At 41.7% G+C, this 18799-nt stretch overlaps 1 protein-coding gene across 1 annotated transcript; it reads left to right on the forward strand. All coding sequences in view use genetic code 11, as the record gives it.

Annotated features, from left to right (window-relative positions):
• Window positions 1-5168: 5168 nt before the first annotated feature.
• EGR_06516 (Myb-binding protein) lies at window positions 5169-15827 on the forward strand (the record flags this gene model as incomplete). The annotated part of the gene is made up of 16 exons (XM_024495765.1): window positions 5169-5318; window positions 5348-5539; window positions 5609-6092; window positions 6130-6509; window positions 6577-6954; window positions 7019-7259; window positions 8744-9248; window positions 9305-9312; window positions 10674-10869; window positions 10895-11060; window positions 11454-11697; window positions 13573-13625; window positions 14009-14149; window positions 14299-14613; window positions 15190-15317; window positions 15665-15827. The coding sequence occupies 16 exons, from the start codon at window positions 5169-5171 to the stop codon at window positions 15825-15827; spliced, it is 3744 nt and encodes a 1247-aa protein (XP_024349829.1).
• Window positions 15828-18799: the final 2972 nt, after the last annotated feature.

Here is an 18799-nt window from a genome sequence, read left to right on the forward strand (position 1 = left end):
ATGAATTTCTTTCATGTCTGGTCGGTGGTTATCATGCGCCTCTAACTGTCACGTGACGACTGCAGTATGTGGGCGAACACGGGGACATGGGGTGGATAGTGCCATGGAAGAATGCTATTGTTTCACCTGAGGTTTAAGATAAGTACCTTTCCTGGACTCTCTCTATTTATCATCCCAATAGGTCGGTGCAGTTTTTCGAATGGAAAGTAAATGACTGCATGTTGCTCCTTAACACATCAAACGTTATGTTTGGGGAATAGCCGTAGTTGTGGCCGCTAATTCCTTACTAACAAGGTCGAAGCTCACCACTTTCACGTTTCTAATCGTCTTAGCTTTTGCCTGTTACACATCCCAATTTCCTTTCATTTTTTTGTGAATGTCGACTTTTATAAGAAGTTGGTATTCAATCGTTGGAGCAATACATAAACAGTGAGCTTAAGATGGTATTCTACAAAAATAAGTATTTTATGTTGTTGTGATGTTCGTAAAGGTAAATTTATAGAGTAAAACCTAGCTTGTAACGTCCAAAACACCAATATGATTGAATTTAATAGAATCTTGTGTGAATCAATAGCTTTTATATCAGGGGTCATCAGACTTAGCACTCCAATAAGTCCGGGTTAATGGGACAATTCTATTTGCTGACGTGGATATTCGTAATCCAGACATAAATTTAAATCGTTCTGTAGATAATTTACGCCAAGGTGGCAAATTTTCTGACAGTAGCAAGAAAATTTGGAAATATGGTAGCTAATTCGTTAAAATACTTCGGAGTTGAGATAGAGTTTACTTTTTTGTTCTTACCGTAACGATCTAGGAGGATGAAAGTGAACCAGAAGTCCAGCAAGCCCATTTGCTTGCAAAGTTTATTTCCAATACATTGATAGTTTATTTAACTGTCGGTTTCAGTAAAGAGGCCACTTAGGTGATCCTCGATTGTAACTTCACCAGGTGGACTGGCTTCCGGGCCATGCCATTACCTCCAAGCCTTCTATCTTCTTTTGCCTTCAGGAAAATCTCGAGGCACTGCACTACAGTGTACTTAAAAATGATATTTCATGCCTTCATCATTAATGAGTGTAGAAGTATTTATTCTCTTACTTTTGCAATTACCAGAATTTAAGAAATTAATGAAAAACCTCGCATCTACATAGGGAACTGAATTGAGTAGTTTGTATTACTCGTTCTGATTGCATTTCATTTAAATGTGGATATTGGGCTCTCAGTGGAAAACATTAACTTTCAAGTTAGGTTAGACTCGGTTTGATGGTTGTTCTATCCCCAGAAATTTGCATAAAATGACGTCCAAAAACCAGCCATTGAGTCATTATCTTTGACATTTTAAAGTGCAAATGAAATTCCAGTAGAAGCAAGATGATTTATTGGGTTAATTCCTTCCACATTTCACGCCCGCCACCAAGGAAACGGGTAAAAATGGTAAAGTTTGGCATCATTAAGCCCTCTGGAGGCCCGCTTCTACATCGAGAAGACTTTTTGAAATACTAGAAGCGTGTGGAGTACTCGAAGGTTCGTTCACTCCCTGTGAATAAAAACCGAGGAGAAATCAACTGAAGCATGTCTATCACGTGGATAACATGTTATTTCAAACCAATTTCCCTAATTTGCATTAAAAACGATCCCTTACATGCAAGAAATGCTAGATACTTAACATCAAGGAATTACACTCCAGGGAAGAGAGGTCTTTGGCCGGAGCACTGAGTCGTGGGTTAGTCCGGATCACGTGTATTCAAGCTTTTGCTTGATTTTAGTCATGCTAGAGATGTCAGCACCCTCAAAGTCCAGTCGCCAACTTAGTGACCAATCAGGGGAGACTCAGAAAGAGTGCTAACTGCCGCACACAACGTTTAAGAAAGGGGACTTATAAAACATCTTAGATTCCCTAAATAGGTACGATATTTTTAGGGGATTGCAGGTATTCTCAGTAAACTATCACCTCTAAAGCTGTACACGCAACTCTTTAGATGACACTTGTATTATTGGTGTTTGTCTGGTTACACCCTTTTAGACAGGCTAGAGTAACCTGATGATTAAAAAAAGCGTCGTCCAGTCCTGCAGTGACCATTTTCTCCTCATACAATAGCTTCTTAAGCAATGCATGAAAGGTCATGCCATAGGATGCGAGTGAGAAAAAGTGGAAATTCTACACCAGTGAGATCTTTGACGAACTTCCTGCATTTTAGACTTTGACATGAAGCTCGGGTGAGCTAGAGTTTACCTCTGATTTTATTTTCGGAAGCAAAAATTTTAACAGATCTAGCTTACACTTCCCTTAGAATCTGTTCACCACCGCGACGAGTGTAGGCATAACTCAAGAAACTGACTTTGAGGAGTGCTGCGCAAAACCAGCCCACCTCATCATCTTCAGAAAAGAGCAGCTGTTAACTAGAGCTTTTCCCAATCGTAGAATTACACCGGGAACTTCCAAAATCCGGCAAGTAGCGCCTTCTTCGGCCTAATGTTTTCAATGGTCAAGGGATGGATAGTTGAGCAGTTTAGATACGAATTCCGCCCTCATATTATGGTCAGGAAAACTGTGGTAAGAACACAAACTCCTCTCAGCCAGCTGATGAGGCTAGGTTCGATGGAGCGAAAGAAGTTGGTAATGCGACTCAAAACATGTTTGATCGCCGTCAGGCCTGCACTACCTGCAGAATTCTCAAGAGGTCCACTTCACAGCGATTAAATTGCTTTGCAGCTATATCTGCGAATTCAAAGGGAAGGAGATTAGGCATTGATACCTTTGGTCACAGTGTATGGATATCGGTTTTAAGTGTATTACCTCAAGAACGGTGCCGAGGTAGATCCTTTGGATACATAAACTACTGAGATAACCACATCTGTCTTACTTAACCGTGATTCTCGGTACTACACCTAATCCCTAAGATTGTAACTTGGAGGGGTAGCTTTTATAAACTGCACAAAATTATTGGAGCCCTATATGCACATAACACCTAGCCATCCACAGGCTGAGAGATGGGTACAAAACGACAAAATCGCGCTTTAGTTGTATTGTCTAAGGCATTCGATACACTCCCAGCCATAGGTTTGAGGTTTGTCCCCAGTGTGTAAAGACATAGTCCAAACATTCACCGGGGCTTAACAGTTTACATAACTCAATGAGGGTGCCAGCTGACACCGCCCTGAAAAACATTGGAATATCGAAACACACTGTTTCAAAAAAGGTACTGCGACAGAGGGTAGAGTTGAGGTGAAATGCCAACCCTGTGAGTGAACATCTTGGCCTATCTTATTGCGACAAGGCCTGTTGACCTAATATCCAACAGGGGAATTTAATTCAACTCTATACATGGTCTCCACCCCCCGAAATACAATGTAAATCTTACTACCTCTTTGATTGTACATTACTAATCGGATGTGAAGATAAGACTTGCATATTAGTAGAAGAACTAACTACATGGCCCAGGGGATAATTTCAAACGAAAGTGTAGAGGTCCATGTAGCATGCAATTAGAAAAACTTTCCTTTTTAAGTCACAAGCTTCCAAAGTCGATATAAATAATAGCTAAGGCAATATTGTCCAAATCCAAGGGGTAAACTAGGTTTAATTACTTACAAAAAACACTCGCTAACCCTATAATTCTCTTTTTAAGCCATACAGAATGTTTTCTAGGAATCAGTTCTTCAGATGGAAGATTTTAAAGTAATTACAGGAAGAAGAAAAGACAATGATTATAAAGCAAATCTGTAGATAGAAATTTATTCAGAAAGTAGAATAAAATGCATTATTTGATTGTTTTCCTCTCGGTATTCGTAAAGAGGCCACTTAAGTGCTCTGCAATTGTACCATCCTCACGTGGAGTAACCTTCGGGACATACCGTCGAATATGTATTTTCTGACTGTGAGTTCTGCTCTCCTTTGTCCTTAGAAAAGTCGCAGGGAGCCGCATTGGTAGCAATAAAAGGTGCAAAAGATTTCAAAGGTCATCCATCCAGATTTCTACTGCTAGTTGATAAACCTTAGCGGTAAGGAAGAAGTGACGACCCCTAACAAATGGGCTAAAAATGACGTCCACCTTCGGCATCTACCACAGTTCCGTAATTAACGGGGAATCTATTACAAATGAGGCACCACTGGAAGTGAAGCACCCAGAAAAGTCCTTCACGGAGCTGTTCCCCTTACCTGTAGGCAAATATCGGTGTGAAACTACGCCACCTCTTCCACTTCTGTACTGCCTGAATACAAACTTATATAGGTGTGGCTGTGCAACATTGAATGAAAAACAAAGTAAGGAGGAAAAGTAGGCGCCACACTCTGTCTCCAAGGTACTGAGTTAAATTCCGTCCTTTGTTACATGACTCTGCCTTTAGGCTAGTGTTGCTACGATTAGCTATGAGCGTGGGCGATGGATGGCACAGTTCTCCGTCCCCGAATCCCGTTTTTAAACAGGACAAAACTTTAGATTATGTGGAATTGTCAAGAGAGATAAGGAACGCGGAGGTCATGTGCTTTTCCAGTTGCATGGAATTTCAAAGATTGGCACGGTTGGCTTGTGGATGTTTCCCTTGCGTCACTGATAACATCTTGATGGCTGATGCAGGAGTCTAACCAAGGGAACCACCAAGGATAGGCTGTGTAATGTGTTGTTAGAGAGCTTAACCCCCAATTTTGCTCTTCCATTGTACCTTCGATGGGTGGACCGGCCTTTGGACCACGCTAGTAACCCCAAGCCCTACTGATGTCGAGTACAAATATTCTGCCCGAGTATTATGCCTTCGTCCGACTTCAGCAAAGACTTAGAGTGCCATAGCAAGCTTATGATTCTTAGACAAAAGAATGACAAATGGGTAAGAATGCAACGAACCGTAGCATGCTGAATTTGTATTTTATAATGACAAAAGTATATATTACAAAATGAATCGAAGAACAAGCAAAACAAAATTCATGTAAATTGTTGTATGCTACAAATTGCTAGTCAGCTAAGAATCCGGAATATTGATGATAGAACTCCAGAGCATTATAAAGTATTAACTTAATATTTAAACCTTCCAAAACCCCTAAACGCTAAAACCGATATACAAAATAATTTGCATGCATTTGTTAATTAAGGTTTGTAAAATTGATTTGTGACATGAAAAATTATTTACTACACTTTATAGGCGTTTCTTTTAACTACTAGTAAGGCTGCATGCATCTTCGAAAGGACATGCGAGAGGTGGTGCTTAAGAAGGGTAACCGGGGTTTTTTGGATCTCTTTTGGGATATCACAAGTTCCGAAATCGAAAAGAGAGATGCAGCTATTAAGAATCTCCAGAAACACTTGTCAGTTCGACGGAACGTAGGTTGTGATTTTCCTTAATCTTGCAGGATATTCGAGAACATCTTTCCTATTCGCTTGACCGTCTGTCCAAGGGTCTTCGCTCATCAGCTCGCTCGTCAAAAGCAGGTTTTTCATCCGCTCTGACTTCAATTCTCCAAGACAATAAAGATATCTCTGCGGAAACCCTTTTCTCATCCCTCGATAAGAATGTGCTTTCTTTCAAAGCCCATGATGCGAAGGTCAGTAACCTATAGGTGTTATAAGTGTGGCTATTAAACAAGTTGAAATGAATCATCTCTCTTTTGTAGGAACTAGTTGCTACAAATTTGGCCAAAATTGATTGTTTAGTCATACTTTATAAGTCAGGTAGGCTCGATGATTTGAAAAAGGAAGATCACAAGAAGATCGCTGCCGCCTTAGCACCCTTAGCAAAGATCGAATCATGCCTTCAATCGATGCTGTCAGTTGTCTCTCAAGTAGTTCCCCACTTGGACCACAAAGTCATCACTCTCTACAGAGACTTGATTTCTCAGCTGTGGAATTCTGCTTGGAAGGCGGAAGAACCCACGGCTGGCCAAATTCTCTTTATTTTGAGCCTTCAAGATCACTCTCACGTCATGTCGGTGGTCCAAGATGCTCGTAAGCTCGAGACCGGAAACAAATCGGTTATCAAACGAATTGTTAATGCGGTTAAGAGCTGTTTTCAAGCCTCAGATCATGAAATAGCGGCTGAATTGGTCGCCCGATTTAGATCTTCACCGATCTTCAGTAAACTTTGGGCGCGACTTTCAAGTATTTATCCATTATATTTAGTTATTTTTATCCTTAGCGCCAATCGATAGGCCGGAGACACCAATATCCCAGCGTTTGCGTACTTTGAGAATGGGGTTGATTCTGCTGTCGAAACTTCAAACTGATGAGCAGTTTAAAGTTGTCGTCACTCCCACTTTCTTGGCCTTCCTTCAGAAACAACTCTCTAATGCAAAGCTATCCAGCCATGAGGACATCTGCCGAGAAGTGAATAGTCTCCTTTCGCATTTCAGAACACATGTTTCTGAGGAGAATTCAACATTGGAAAATAATGACGATTGTAGATTCAGTCTTCCAAATGAATCTGCCATACAAGCGTCCCATTTGTTTACCAGTATTGCTAGTCAGATGCCCCTCTTTGACGCGACTCTTGCTTCCAGGACGCCACATCTTTTATCCGTGAGTTGAACTCGTTGAACTAACCGATTTTATCTTTCTTTGGGTGGTTGACTTTTCTCTTCCTCAGTCCCTTTTAGATTGCTCTTCTGTTGCTCTGAGCGAAGAGTACCTTTATGAATGGTCACGAAATCTCCAAAAACTTTTTCTTACTGCCAAAGAAGATTCAACTATCACCACCGCCACAGTTGATAGACAACGTCTACACATCCTTGAACTCCTTCGTTTGGTCGTCTTCCTTATTATTTCGCGTAGTAACACCACAGACAGTCTGGAATTTCTCTGTGAGACCCTCGACTTCCTCCTTCTCGTTGCTAACAGTAGCATTGTTCCGCTGGAGGTCGCTGAGGTTGCAATAACCTCAGCTGTTGCCGGAGCTTCATTAACGCAGTTGGGAAAGTGTTTAACACTTTTGATTCGACGTGTCTCGCTGCGGGCGGAAATGAGGGTGTGTGAAGAAAAGGATGTCTTTTTAGCTGTTCTCGTCTCTAATTTCGCCCTCCTTTTTTCAGAACTCCTCTCAGAGTGCAAAGGTCTGCAAACAGACTATGAGAGTGTTGGTGAACACCATGCGACATCTCGTGGAAACGAATATGAAAATTTGTTCCGATGGACTGGAAGATGGTGCCGAGTTGCTAGAACGATTGGGAACAGCGAAGGCGATATTAGGGGATGATAATAGTGATGCTGTGGAACAGTGGATAGGCATTTTGTACGCAACTACGATAATTTATGCTGTCACTTTGCATTCTGGTAAGTGTTTTTTTGTTTTATTCGTCTCCTTTTATCTTAAAAAATATATTGGTTTTTATTTTTTCCCATATATATCAAGATATTACACAAAGTTTTGAAGTTGTTAAATAGCAATACTAAATTTACAATATCCGATTTCATCTCTTACTAAGCCCTGTTGAATACGGATTCTGTTTTGCCAGGAAGCAATAGGGTAACTCTAACAACTTGAATTGCCAACAAATGAATGATGTCTGACGAACATTGGTTCAGGAATTTGGTTCTCATAGACGATTTTTGTCTATACATCACTCGTGAAATGGAGATCTGAAAGGCTGTGCATGAATGTTACCAATGCATTGTGTGCAGCATCAGTGGTAGGTAAACGAAGTTTCTTCCATCAACGTCTGAAATAGTATCATCAAGGTCCGAGGTAGTTGATGGGCTAGCGTTGCGTGCTTATTTACAGGCGGTAGGTTTTTCTACTGCTTATTTTAAAGGTTAGCTGTGTTAGGCAAATTCTCAAATTTATGGCAATGCAAGGTTAATTTTACGGTGGATCTTGGAGAAACGTGAGGGAAATGGGGGAGGTGGATGAGAGAGGTCTCCCTTCTATCTTAAAGTGCGGTGTGAGGTATTCGGACGAATAAGTTTTTGCGATATGCGATAAAAGTTCATTATTTGCCTTGTGAAAATGGTCAGTTCTGAATCTTTCTTAGGAAGAGGCTTTTCTTGCACACCTAGCTGTTTAACTTTCAATTGGAAAGCCACGGTGAGTAGTTCTGTTTTCAGTCAGTTACGCTCAGGGTTAACAGTGGTTTGGATATGAAGAAGACTTAGAATTTTTCGTATTGAGACGCCCGGGGCGGCCCAATGATGTGTCCATTAGCCAGACGATGGGCTACGAAAGCTATTTCTTATCGCAAGTCCCATCAGTCAACAAAAATGCTAAGATAAACGACGCTTTTCCATAAAGTACGTGAAGGATGTGAATGGCAGACATTACTCAGAGATATGTGAAACCTAGTTTTATATTTTACTGCCTATATGTGGAACCATTTTTAGCCCCACGACTCCCATTCCTAACTAATGTTGACGCAAACGACTTGTTTTATTATCATTCACATTAAACGTTGCTGAAAGTTCTTCCTAGCATGCTGGTCCTCATTTTTGACAAGAATCAAGAACTTTTTTGAAATGGATGTATTTTTAAGCAATCCATCACTAGAGTGAAAGTGTTTGATCAGTTCTAGGCAGTACTTTTTGCTAACGCATGGCTCACCTTCTCCCAATTTGACGATAAGCCTCTGGATCCGCATTTTGCATTACCAGTCGTCCATTGAACCTCGCTCCCTTTCCGTTCAACAATTGCTGGAATGAAAGAAACAAACTCTGATGAATAGCATCTAGTTAAATTCTTTTAAATAGAATATCTTTCGAGAGGATTCTTCGAAAGTGTCCTCTGCCCATCCATCATGACTTTTCATTTTTCATTATATTTTCAGATCCTCCTTCGCCGAAAGAGGCCTCCGTTCTCTCCCTTCTCGATGACATTTCTGAGGCTCGTCGTCACCGCTCTCTCCCCATCACCACCGCCTCCAACGCTATGGATACGAGTCAAGGCACTCCTGCCTCCACTGACTCCGATTCCACTCCAGAATGGTCCGCCGTCCTCACTGACGCAATGCTCAGCCTTTGCGTCGAACCATGGCGTCTCTTGCGTGAAGTCGTCGGTGCGACATTCGGACGAGTAGTTGCCCAACGCGAACTCTTTGCTCCTCCACTTGGTCCACCCGAGGTAGTGTTTGGAACAGGAAAAAAAGAGGCGGAGGAACAGAGTGAGGAGGCTATGAGTCCTCTTCAGTTGATTTTGAGCATCGCGGATAGTCGGTCGAAGGCAGCACAGGAGAGAATTGCTGTTGCTGGAGTGGAGGAAGATGAAGACGATCCCGATGAATCCATTGATGGATCCTCATCCGCAGAGGAAGAGGAGGAAAGAGAGATAGGCAAGTAGATGAGTTGAACTGATTTGCTTTCAATGAAATATTGTTTTGTTTTGCGTCAAGGAGCATCTGTAAGCGTTGAAATATGACGATTCGTCTAATTCATATGATACCTCGATAGTGATTCCAGTTACTGATTTATCATACTTCAAGTTGTAGACTCAAGTTCAAAAATGTTCTACCATCTTTTATAACCTGACGTTTGTGTGCTTGAGCCGCAGATGTCCTTTTTACTGACAATGGGTTAGCGAAGGTGATTACGATCAGTATGTATTCGCCTGGTGACCAGAGAGCGGAGACTGCCTGAATGTCTGCGTCTGAGTGATCTCGGCAACGCATATTTATAGTAAGCGGTTGATCTTGGCCTTCAAGGCGTCATCAGCACGCTTAGGGTACATCTCCGCTTGGTATGGGCCAGTCAGAGGGGAATGAGCGAGGGCGTGATTTTGGACAACTCGGAGATTGGTCATCAATTGGAGCTTCTAGAAATGCGGACGGGAGCACTTTTCTGGGGTTAGAAGCATCCTTAGATGTATTTTTAGACTATCAATTGTCATCCACCTTATCTCTTCAGTAAGACCTCTCCATCTTCCTGGGATCGCTTCATTTCTCAAATGGAAGGTGAATTTTAGTAGCGAGTTCGGTAGATCGTGTTAGGTAGGCTTCAATCTCCACCTTAAAGCATGAAATGCCGGCAATTATTCTTATCGTTTTTAGGAGATATTTAGCTCATTATTCACCATTACGGTTTCGAACTAATTTTTTTACTTTTCGTTATTGCTATCTCCAAATTCAAATTGTTGCCAGTTCAATTTAATCACGTTTTAAATCAATAGTGGCGCCACTTTGTGGGTTGTGAAATTCGAAATGATGGATTTTAAACTCAGCCCTGCTTTCCATCACAAATGCTGTTTGATGCATTTTCGCGGTCAAGGATGCAAACTACCAACCTTCCACACTGCCAGTATGGTCCTATCACTACTAGATTCACCATTCATTTGGAAAGATGACTAGCTATCAGTGCAGTGTCCAAGTTGATTTTAAAAGTGTAATTCGACATTAGTCTAGGTGTAGTTTTATTATCAAGGTACAAAAGAGCTAGGTAGCCGGTAGCATAGAGTTAGCATAAGCATACGTACATCCCACCGTTGTAAATGTCTTATCAGCAGACACTGACGAATAGCAATTGAAGAAGGTAGGATAGAAGACGAACTTTGGCGCCTTGGGTAATGAAACCTCCCATTGTAGAAATATGATTTGTTGTTTGTGCACAGAGGGGCTTGAAAACTGTAGGCATGTATAGATGTGCACACCCTTAAGATGATGGTAAAACTTTTGGAGGCTGAAGAGCCTGCGTAGATAAACACACGTTTAAACAAACATCGGTTTACTGCAAGGTGGTCGGTCCACTTATCACTTCTTCCCCTTTTAGGTGGTTTTGCCGACCTAGAAGAGGAGGGGCCATCCACTGAGGCGAAAATTGAGGATGAGGAGGAGGAAGAGGAGTTTTTATCGAACGAACAAATGGAAGAACAAGACGAGGCTTTGGCGGCTCTGTTTAGAGCATCTAGATCCTCTAAAATGGATGCGAAATCGCGCAAAGAGGCGGTGGCTCTGCTCAAATTGAGGTCAGTTGTTCTCTCCACTTTTCAGCTTGACTTTGGTTGGTCTTTCTCCGACCTTTGACCCCTTTTCCGTTCAGGTCATTCGATTTCCTGGAGTACCTTCTGCTCTATACCTCGGATGCAAATCTCTTTCTGGTGAGTTGGCTGCCAAATCGTCATTCGATTTGGAATTTAAGAATGGTGAATTTGATATTGTAAGCAAGCAGATGTTAGTCAACTAGCATGCTGCCGACTCATGGGTAGTTTGAAATGGTCAGATGAATGAAGAAGTGAATGAATAGTGGAGTAAAAACTCTTGAAAACTGTGGATCTTCATATTTTTAAGCAAAAATTTAGTTTAGATTGTTTAAGAAAGTAATTTCCTAATTATTAATTAACTCCCACAAAGTAGTGAAAACTTTGTTTGATGCATCGGTGAACATACTTTTGCAATTGGATTTCCAATCCTGAGAGCTTGTTTCTAATTTTATGTCGTTAAAGTTCATGCCGAAATAGTTGTTGCTCCCTCCTTTGACCCACTGAGGGCTGCTTTGTCTTATCACCCACTGAAGAGAGTATCATTTCCCGGTTTCTTCACGATTGTTCAGCCGACCCTGTACACCACTATCCAACTGGCTGTCGCCTCGACTCGACGAACCAGTAACATCCAAACTCAGCGGCGCCAAGGAAATAAAGGGGATCATGTGCCTCTAGCACGCATCGCCTCCTGCCTTGATCAATTGCGTTCGCGTCCACTGCTCGCCAATGAGCTTCTTTGGCAGTCAATCTGCAATTCGGATGAGGCCCTTTTACCGACCTGTTTCAAGGCCATCTTCCGGGTGTTCAGGAATGGTGAGTATCTTTTTTTGTTTCTCAAATTAATTCATTTCGAGGTCATTAGTTCGCAAAAGGTTTTCGTTGTTGGTGGACAAGGATGACTGAAGTTGACGGACAAATAGGCGTTGCCATCTCATAATTTTTTTGTCTACCACCATGATTACCAGTTTGACAAATAGTTTAGAAGAGCCAGGCTACTAATGTCATTATTGACAAGGGTAGTGCACCAAACCACTAACCTTTAAAACAAATTAGATCGAACAAAAAGGTTCAGTTCGATAAGTAACTGGATCATTGTCCTCAGCTGTGTTTTGGCCTTTTTCCTTTGCACTTGCCGTCACAACTTTTTTAAGTGGAGATTTAGCTCTTGGAATTCTACAAACGTTCATTCGTCACGTCTACTGTTGCTGGATTTGAGGGGCGTCGCACAAGCCTGTATGCTGTTTGACGGCAAGCACGCTTGACTCTGGGAGCGTGTCCATATGGCAGTGAGATTTTTGCTATTGGAAAGTACAAGCATCATTCTGGAGTCGACTACTTCTTATTTTCGTTCCCCTATTTACATTTATGGATATTTTAATTCCTCCTGTTTTTCTATCTGGAGTATTCTCCGATCCTTGTAACTTGAAGTACCAAACCCTTGGAGCTCACTCATCCTTCACCAATTTTAAATTACAAGATTTGTAAGGCAATATAGCAAATTCGTGTGGTTTCTTCGTGATAGAAGTAGGGACTTGTATTGTGTTTATTAAGGCATTTATTAAGGCATTTTATTCGATGAGATATTCAATAAGATTTCATAAGCATGAAAATTGCACTTGTAATGTGTGTTGTTATGGATGCAAGGGGGTAAGCTCTGGCCACCTCTGTTTGTGTCCCAATTTCTCCCCCCAACTCTCCATTTCGTTTGATAATCCAATGCCAAAAGGCGATGGTCATCATTTGGAGAAACATCATCGGGGTAACGCAGGATGAGGACGAGGCGGTATCACAGACACAGCATGGCCTTCTGGGAATCAGGCGATGCCTGCCTTAGAAGTGTGTAGTGGTGGTGTGTGGATTGTTGGGAGATAGTCAATAGTATGCTTGCAATCTTAAAGGCTGTTAAAATAACGAACTGAGTTCTCACAAGTCAGTCAGCCAGTTAAAAAAGAACTTAAAATTCACGGAATGTTTTGATGACACGCCTGGTAGAAGTGAAGGAGCTTTTTTGTGTCCCACCGATACACCGGTGTGCATACCCATGTATTATAGTACATGCATCTTACAGGTGTCTGCTAGTTGCTGTAGCGCCCCCAGACTTCCCTGTAGACGAAGGAAAGCATAATACTCAGGCTAAATATCCATTGTTGACGTGCTGAAGGGCTTGGGTGCTGCTGGCATGGCCCAAGAGATTAGGCCGCCTTGGGTAGTGCGATGGCGGAGCCCCTAAGCAACCCGTTACCGAAACCGAGACTTAATCAATTAAAGTATTTAAGTTACAGTTAGTTAGCCATTGCATCGTGCGGACTTTTTTACCTGATACTTCGTTTTCAATTTTAATATTCTTTTTGCTTATTTACTCTTCACTTCGTAAGCAGGAAATCATTCACTTTCATTCATCCTAAATCATGTGCACATCTAAATTTCTTTAAATTAATGGTTTTGTGAACATAGCTAGATGCTGTCAATTGCGTAAATGTGGTACCTGGATTCCAATGCCAGATGGCAAGGTGCTATCTTCCCTCAATCTCTCAACCTCCACCCCGACGATCCTGCCATTCCACATAATTCATCACTATTCGGATAGCCAGCAATTTTTAGTTCATTTGCATGTGGTACTACTATTAATTTGCGATTTGTGGAGAGTTTATCTTTTTAAAGATTAATCTATTGCAATGTCGCTTTTAGCTATTCCTGATAACAAGCTGATCAAGTGTCTACAGACTGCGTGTGAATTTCTGGTAGGTCAAATTGTCTTTATTGCCCTTCCATCATTGTAAAAGTTGGGATGTACCGTCGTTGAATCATTATTTGCAAAAAAGTGAAGTAATTGCTTTCAAAACATTCGCGAATTCAATTCTAAGGACGTATGCTTTTTGGATTTGATTCATTCGCCATCTTCAACAAATATGCTTAGGCTTTGACTTTCATTTGTCATGCTTTATTGTACTAAAATTTTCAAATCAAGGAGAAGGAGTTTAATCATTTTTGATCCGGTCAGCGATTTCTTAAAATGTCACGGAAATCTCTAAATCCTATTGGTTACAGGGTAGTCAATTGAGTCGCACCTTGGTTAACACATTTACCGTCCTCACTCCTTTTTTTTCTTTTGCTTTGAACACAGCAATTTAAAAAGGTTGCAGACCAGAATTCCCGGAAGTTGCTCAACGTGGCTTTGGAGGACGTTCTCGGCGAATTTTTATCCAAAATGCATCCCAGCAAGGCCCATCAGCTCTTACTCACACGTCTAATTACTTCATCTCCAGTGAGTTCGTCGGCATTTCTCGGAAATGTTACTCTCCTAGCAACCATTCTATGGATTTTTACTCTAGTCAGGAGAGTTGCTAAACATGGAATACATAATTCCACCGATCCCATGAAAAGTGATGCTTCCGTTTTTTCTGACTTCTTCAGGAGCTAGCCGAATTGACCGGTTGTTTGGTAATCGAGCGTCTCAAATTCACACTACAACCACCAGCATCGCCATCTCAGTCCAACTTGTCATATATTTATGCTCAAACTGCTCTGTTGAGCTTGGCAAACGCTGTGACAAGCGGATTGGCTGGCTCGAAATCTCCAGCTCTTTCTGATTGGGTGCTCCCTCTGAGTCGCACCCTCATTGGTTCGTTTTTCATGAACCCAGGCGCCTCAACGTGGACACAATCCAAGGCTCTTACTGTAGCCGTGTTTGAATGCCTTTTCAACTGCTTCAAGTTGAATAAGACGGTGGTAAGGGAATCCTGTATGAAAGTAAAAAAGAAATATCTCTTAAACCTCTTCTTCTGTGATTTTGAAAATGACCTCGATATCCACGCGTGGATTTCTAAGTCTGTCAAGGAATGGAAGAATGGTCCTGAATCCGCAATCGATAAATCAGATTTCAATATTTTTCTAAGCTTGAATATTCCAAATACAAAGTCTGGATTTTAAAATTGGGTGGCAGTAGTACATAATCTTGCCTGCTAAACACAAATTGGAAGACGTAATTGGTTCCTTGTCTTGAACCACTTAAATCAGCGCCTGAAATTTCAATAACCGCTGGTTCAGTATTTGTAAAATTCATTATAGGTCGTTCTGATCGCCTTTTCAGTTCAAGCATTGTTAACCGAATCATTCCCGATTGCCGTCTAGATGTTTTTTTTTTCCCTGACGAATTCACAATTAGGTTGTTCTGTTTGAATTTAATCAATGGTATCTGTACAATTCAGAAAGATTATGCTTGAAGTGTTCTTTCCCATGGATTTTTCGCGTGCAATTCCAGGTTTTTATATGCGTTTATCATTGTTTACTTTTGTAATTTTCCAGTTTGACCAGCTCACGTCAGAGGAATTGACGTCTATTTTAACCTCCAATAGAACAGCCTTTCCAAAAGCTGTTCGCCCGCACCATTCTCGTCTCATTCAACTCATTCGCTCTCTCCGTGCTTCCTCACAGTAAGTGCTTCGCTTATTTGCCCACTCAATTAGTATTTTGGTTAGATTTCTCCCGTCTGTGAACGACCATAGTGGTAAATTGCCATGGGTTAAGGCGTCATTTATAGAGCTTATCAGATATGCAATTTTTCAGTAGCATACGAAAGCGCCGCCAAGATATCATAAAAAGGTTTGCTTATGTTTTTAAGTCAGCTTTGTACTAACGAGTTGAGTTTGTGTTCAAGTTATCTAGCCTTCTCATTTATTTTCCTCTACTGTAATTGCGTCTATCTCCTTTTCTTACGTGGTTGCAGAGTAAATCTGTTATCCCATCAGTAGCGTATTCCTTCTCTCCTCCTTTTCTCTAGACACCTATCAGCCGTGTTGGAAGGCCTTGACACACAGCGAAAGCTCGAAAAGGCGGAGGCGAAGCAAGAACGACGGAGGAAAAGAAAAGCTAAGGCAGCGGCTGACCTCGCAAAGAAAAAGAAGGCGAAGTTGGAAGGTGCTGCCGAACAAAAGAAGGCCTGAATTCGTGTCTGTTTTGTGAATAAAAATTTCCACGAAAATAAATCGGATCTGTGTGTATATAGAAGGATGGCTGGACTTTTGATATTCTATTCAGTTTTGAATTTGTCTGGTCATTTCTTCCAACCGCTTACTCATACTTTTGTTTACCCATTAAAACCCTCAGCCATATCAGATTTACACTTTTTTAGCCTCTCTATCTGTTAGTCTATCCATCTTTCCATTCTCAGATCCCTTCATCACCCCAGATGTCCGTTGAAGCAATAATTCATCTAAGAAGCATCCCTTTAAAGGCCCGCACATCCTAAATCCATTCAATTATCCACTGTGGATTGGTTTTCTCGTCTGCTGCCTTTGCTGGATTCGGTGATCTGCGCATTCTAGGTCCATCCGTTGGTACATTCCTCCATTCGAACGTCATCAAGTCCTCCAGCTTACACACTTGTGCAGTCATTTTGGGCTTTATAATCTGTTCTTCCAATCAAATCTGTTCAAGTCTTTATTCGTCCCTAGGTTATTGAGCAAACTCGGATCTGTTTTTCGTTGACGATTATATTTTGCCAAAGTCTATCCGGTGTTTACTCACCCTAGTAGTACTGGTAGTAGTAGTACTAGTACTTGCCACAGATGCAAAAGAATTTACCATAAATTTATTGACAAAAGAAAAGATGACAGGACTGTCAACTACTTCCAGTGATGCAGCTTATTAACGTTGCCTCTTCTACTGAACGCGCACAAGACTAGGAGCAGAATATCCTGCCGGTCGAATTCGTACCTTGGTGCAGCCTTTGCCCATGCGCTCAACCTTACCTCCTTCCCAGTTTGATCCGCCAATTCATCCACCCTTCCTGCAACATTTGCTGCTGTGATGTACAACTAGAATGCAGTGCCTGAAAACCATAGATAGTGGGCAACATTGCGAGGTGAATACGTCAAGTCGTAAGCGTGGAAATGGGTGGATGGTTAAAGTTGTCGAAATCTATTCTTGACTTGGTTTCCCTCCAAATGGAATGCTGGCCTACACTATGCAGTCTAGAATGTGGAGCGACAACACTCCGCCTCTATTACAATATTTATGTGCACACAAAAACGTACAGTCCTCGGTTTAAGAGCTTCTAAATCTCCTAGAAACGGCCTTTATTTGTTCAGTCATGCTCTTCCGATTGACACTGGATGTGTTATTTGCATTCTGAGCTTCAAGGATCAACCACTCACTGAGGGACGCATCTGAATAAGCCGACAGAGTGATTTGCTCAGGCTCAGACTTAGCCTCGGACGCAAACACAGTTGGACTTTACCGTCCAGCTGCTGGTACACATGCACGTCGCATGTGTGTATTGACACATACACACCTCAATCAACAACGGCATCTGCCCAGATACCCTAATTCACAATTTATCCAGGTTTTTCCTACTGAGAGTATCTAGGCCATTTAAGCTCGCAGAAATCTCAGATTACGAATAACAGACTGCCTAAGTTAAGACAAATTCGCATTAATTGTTTGCAAAATTTACTCTAGAGATTGGGAGGAAGGCTAAAAAATGAAAATGTCATGAAAGAGGCAAGTTATAAACAGTTCATAGTCTCATCGCTCCTAAGATGATGATGCAGATAGATGTAGCAAAAAGAGCCGCGAGCCCTTCCGCACACCTAATTTAACAAACCTGTTTCAAGGGGAACAATGAAGGAATGCTCCCAGGATATTATGAGCTTCGACAAATTAGCCACTCGAGGTAGTGATACGTGAGTCAGCTTGTTTTTCAAAAAAGACCCTCATAATCCAGGGAATGTTCAATTCAGCATTCATTTGTATTTACTTAACCGTGAAGAGACCAATCATAGTGAATAATTATTGAATGACAAATATACATTTGGACACTTTAGTTTAATTTCACTGATCCATAAATGGGTTGGCCCGTCTGCGATCAAGTTGCTCAAAGCAGTTTGAGTCACTAAGCGATTAACTGACAAGTACGGCAAGAGTGCAAGTGTTGCAAATCTACACCACAATCACGTAGATGCCTTCAAATCCCAAAAATATTCTTGTTTAACTTCCTGAAATCTTCTACTCCCCTAGCTACTTTTGGTAACGCACTAGAAACCGCTTCCTCCTTCTTCTCCTTTCTGATGCTCTGGCTATTGTGTTAGCTGTACTTTAAATGCTCTGATAGTCAGCCTAAGTCCCCTGTCAATCTGTCACTAGTTGATGCATGGGACGGAACTGGCCGTGCGACTCTGATTCGACTCACCCATTGGCTCAGGCTCCACTGGCCAGCAACTGGGCTCACACACGCGTGTCGCACGCTGATCGACATGGACATCCACCCTAAACCTGGAGTCTGCCTATCAATTATGTGGCTGGGAGATCGACAGGACTCAGGCCACTCGCCCACGTAGAAAGTCCAGGCTACAACACCTTGCTGCCTTATCAGCGTGATGGTAAATGACAATTATTTCCTCCTTCTTCACACAATTCTCAACTACTATACTACTCAATTGACAACTTTGAAAAGGCATATCTGTCACCCTTGTGATGTGCCTTGATTTTTACCTCTGTATGTGAAACCCACTATAAGGAAAGACGGTAGTCGGAGCAATTTGAGGCAACTGGAGACATGAGGTAGAGAGCTTGATGGGTGCCCTAATAACCAACAACAACTACATCACGTGTGTCGTTAAAATGTGCAACCATCAATGCTACCTCATGTAAATCGAGCATAAATGTAGGGCTCAAGACTGAAAGTAAGACTAGCAATTCTCTTGAATTTACAAAGGAAACCTAGAAGTTGAAGGAAGGTGAGGCATGGTGGAGATCAATGCGAGAACATAAAGAGCATTAGGTGAAAATGTGAAAAGCCAGCGTGGGTTCTCGCACTGTTGGTTACCATGTAGGCGCACGTATATTGGTCATAAGAGCTGTGCACCCACACGTGTTGGAACTCAATTTCTGGACATGCTTGACCACCTTAAGAACA

The sequence above is a fragment of the Echinococcus granulosus genome (genome assembly GCF_000524195.1).
Source record: "Echinococcus granulosus chromosome Unknown EG_S00058, whole genome shotgun sequence".
NCBI classification, from domain to species: Eukaryota; Metazoa; Platyhelminthes; class Cestoda; order Cyclophyllidea; family Taeniidae; genus Echinococcus; species Echinococcus granulosus.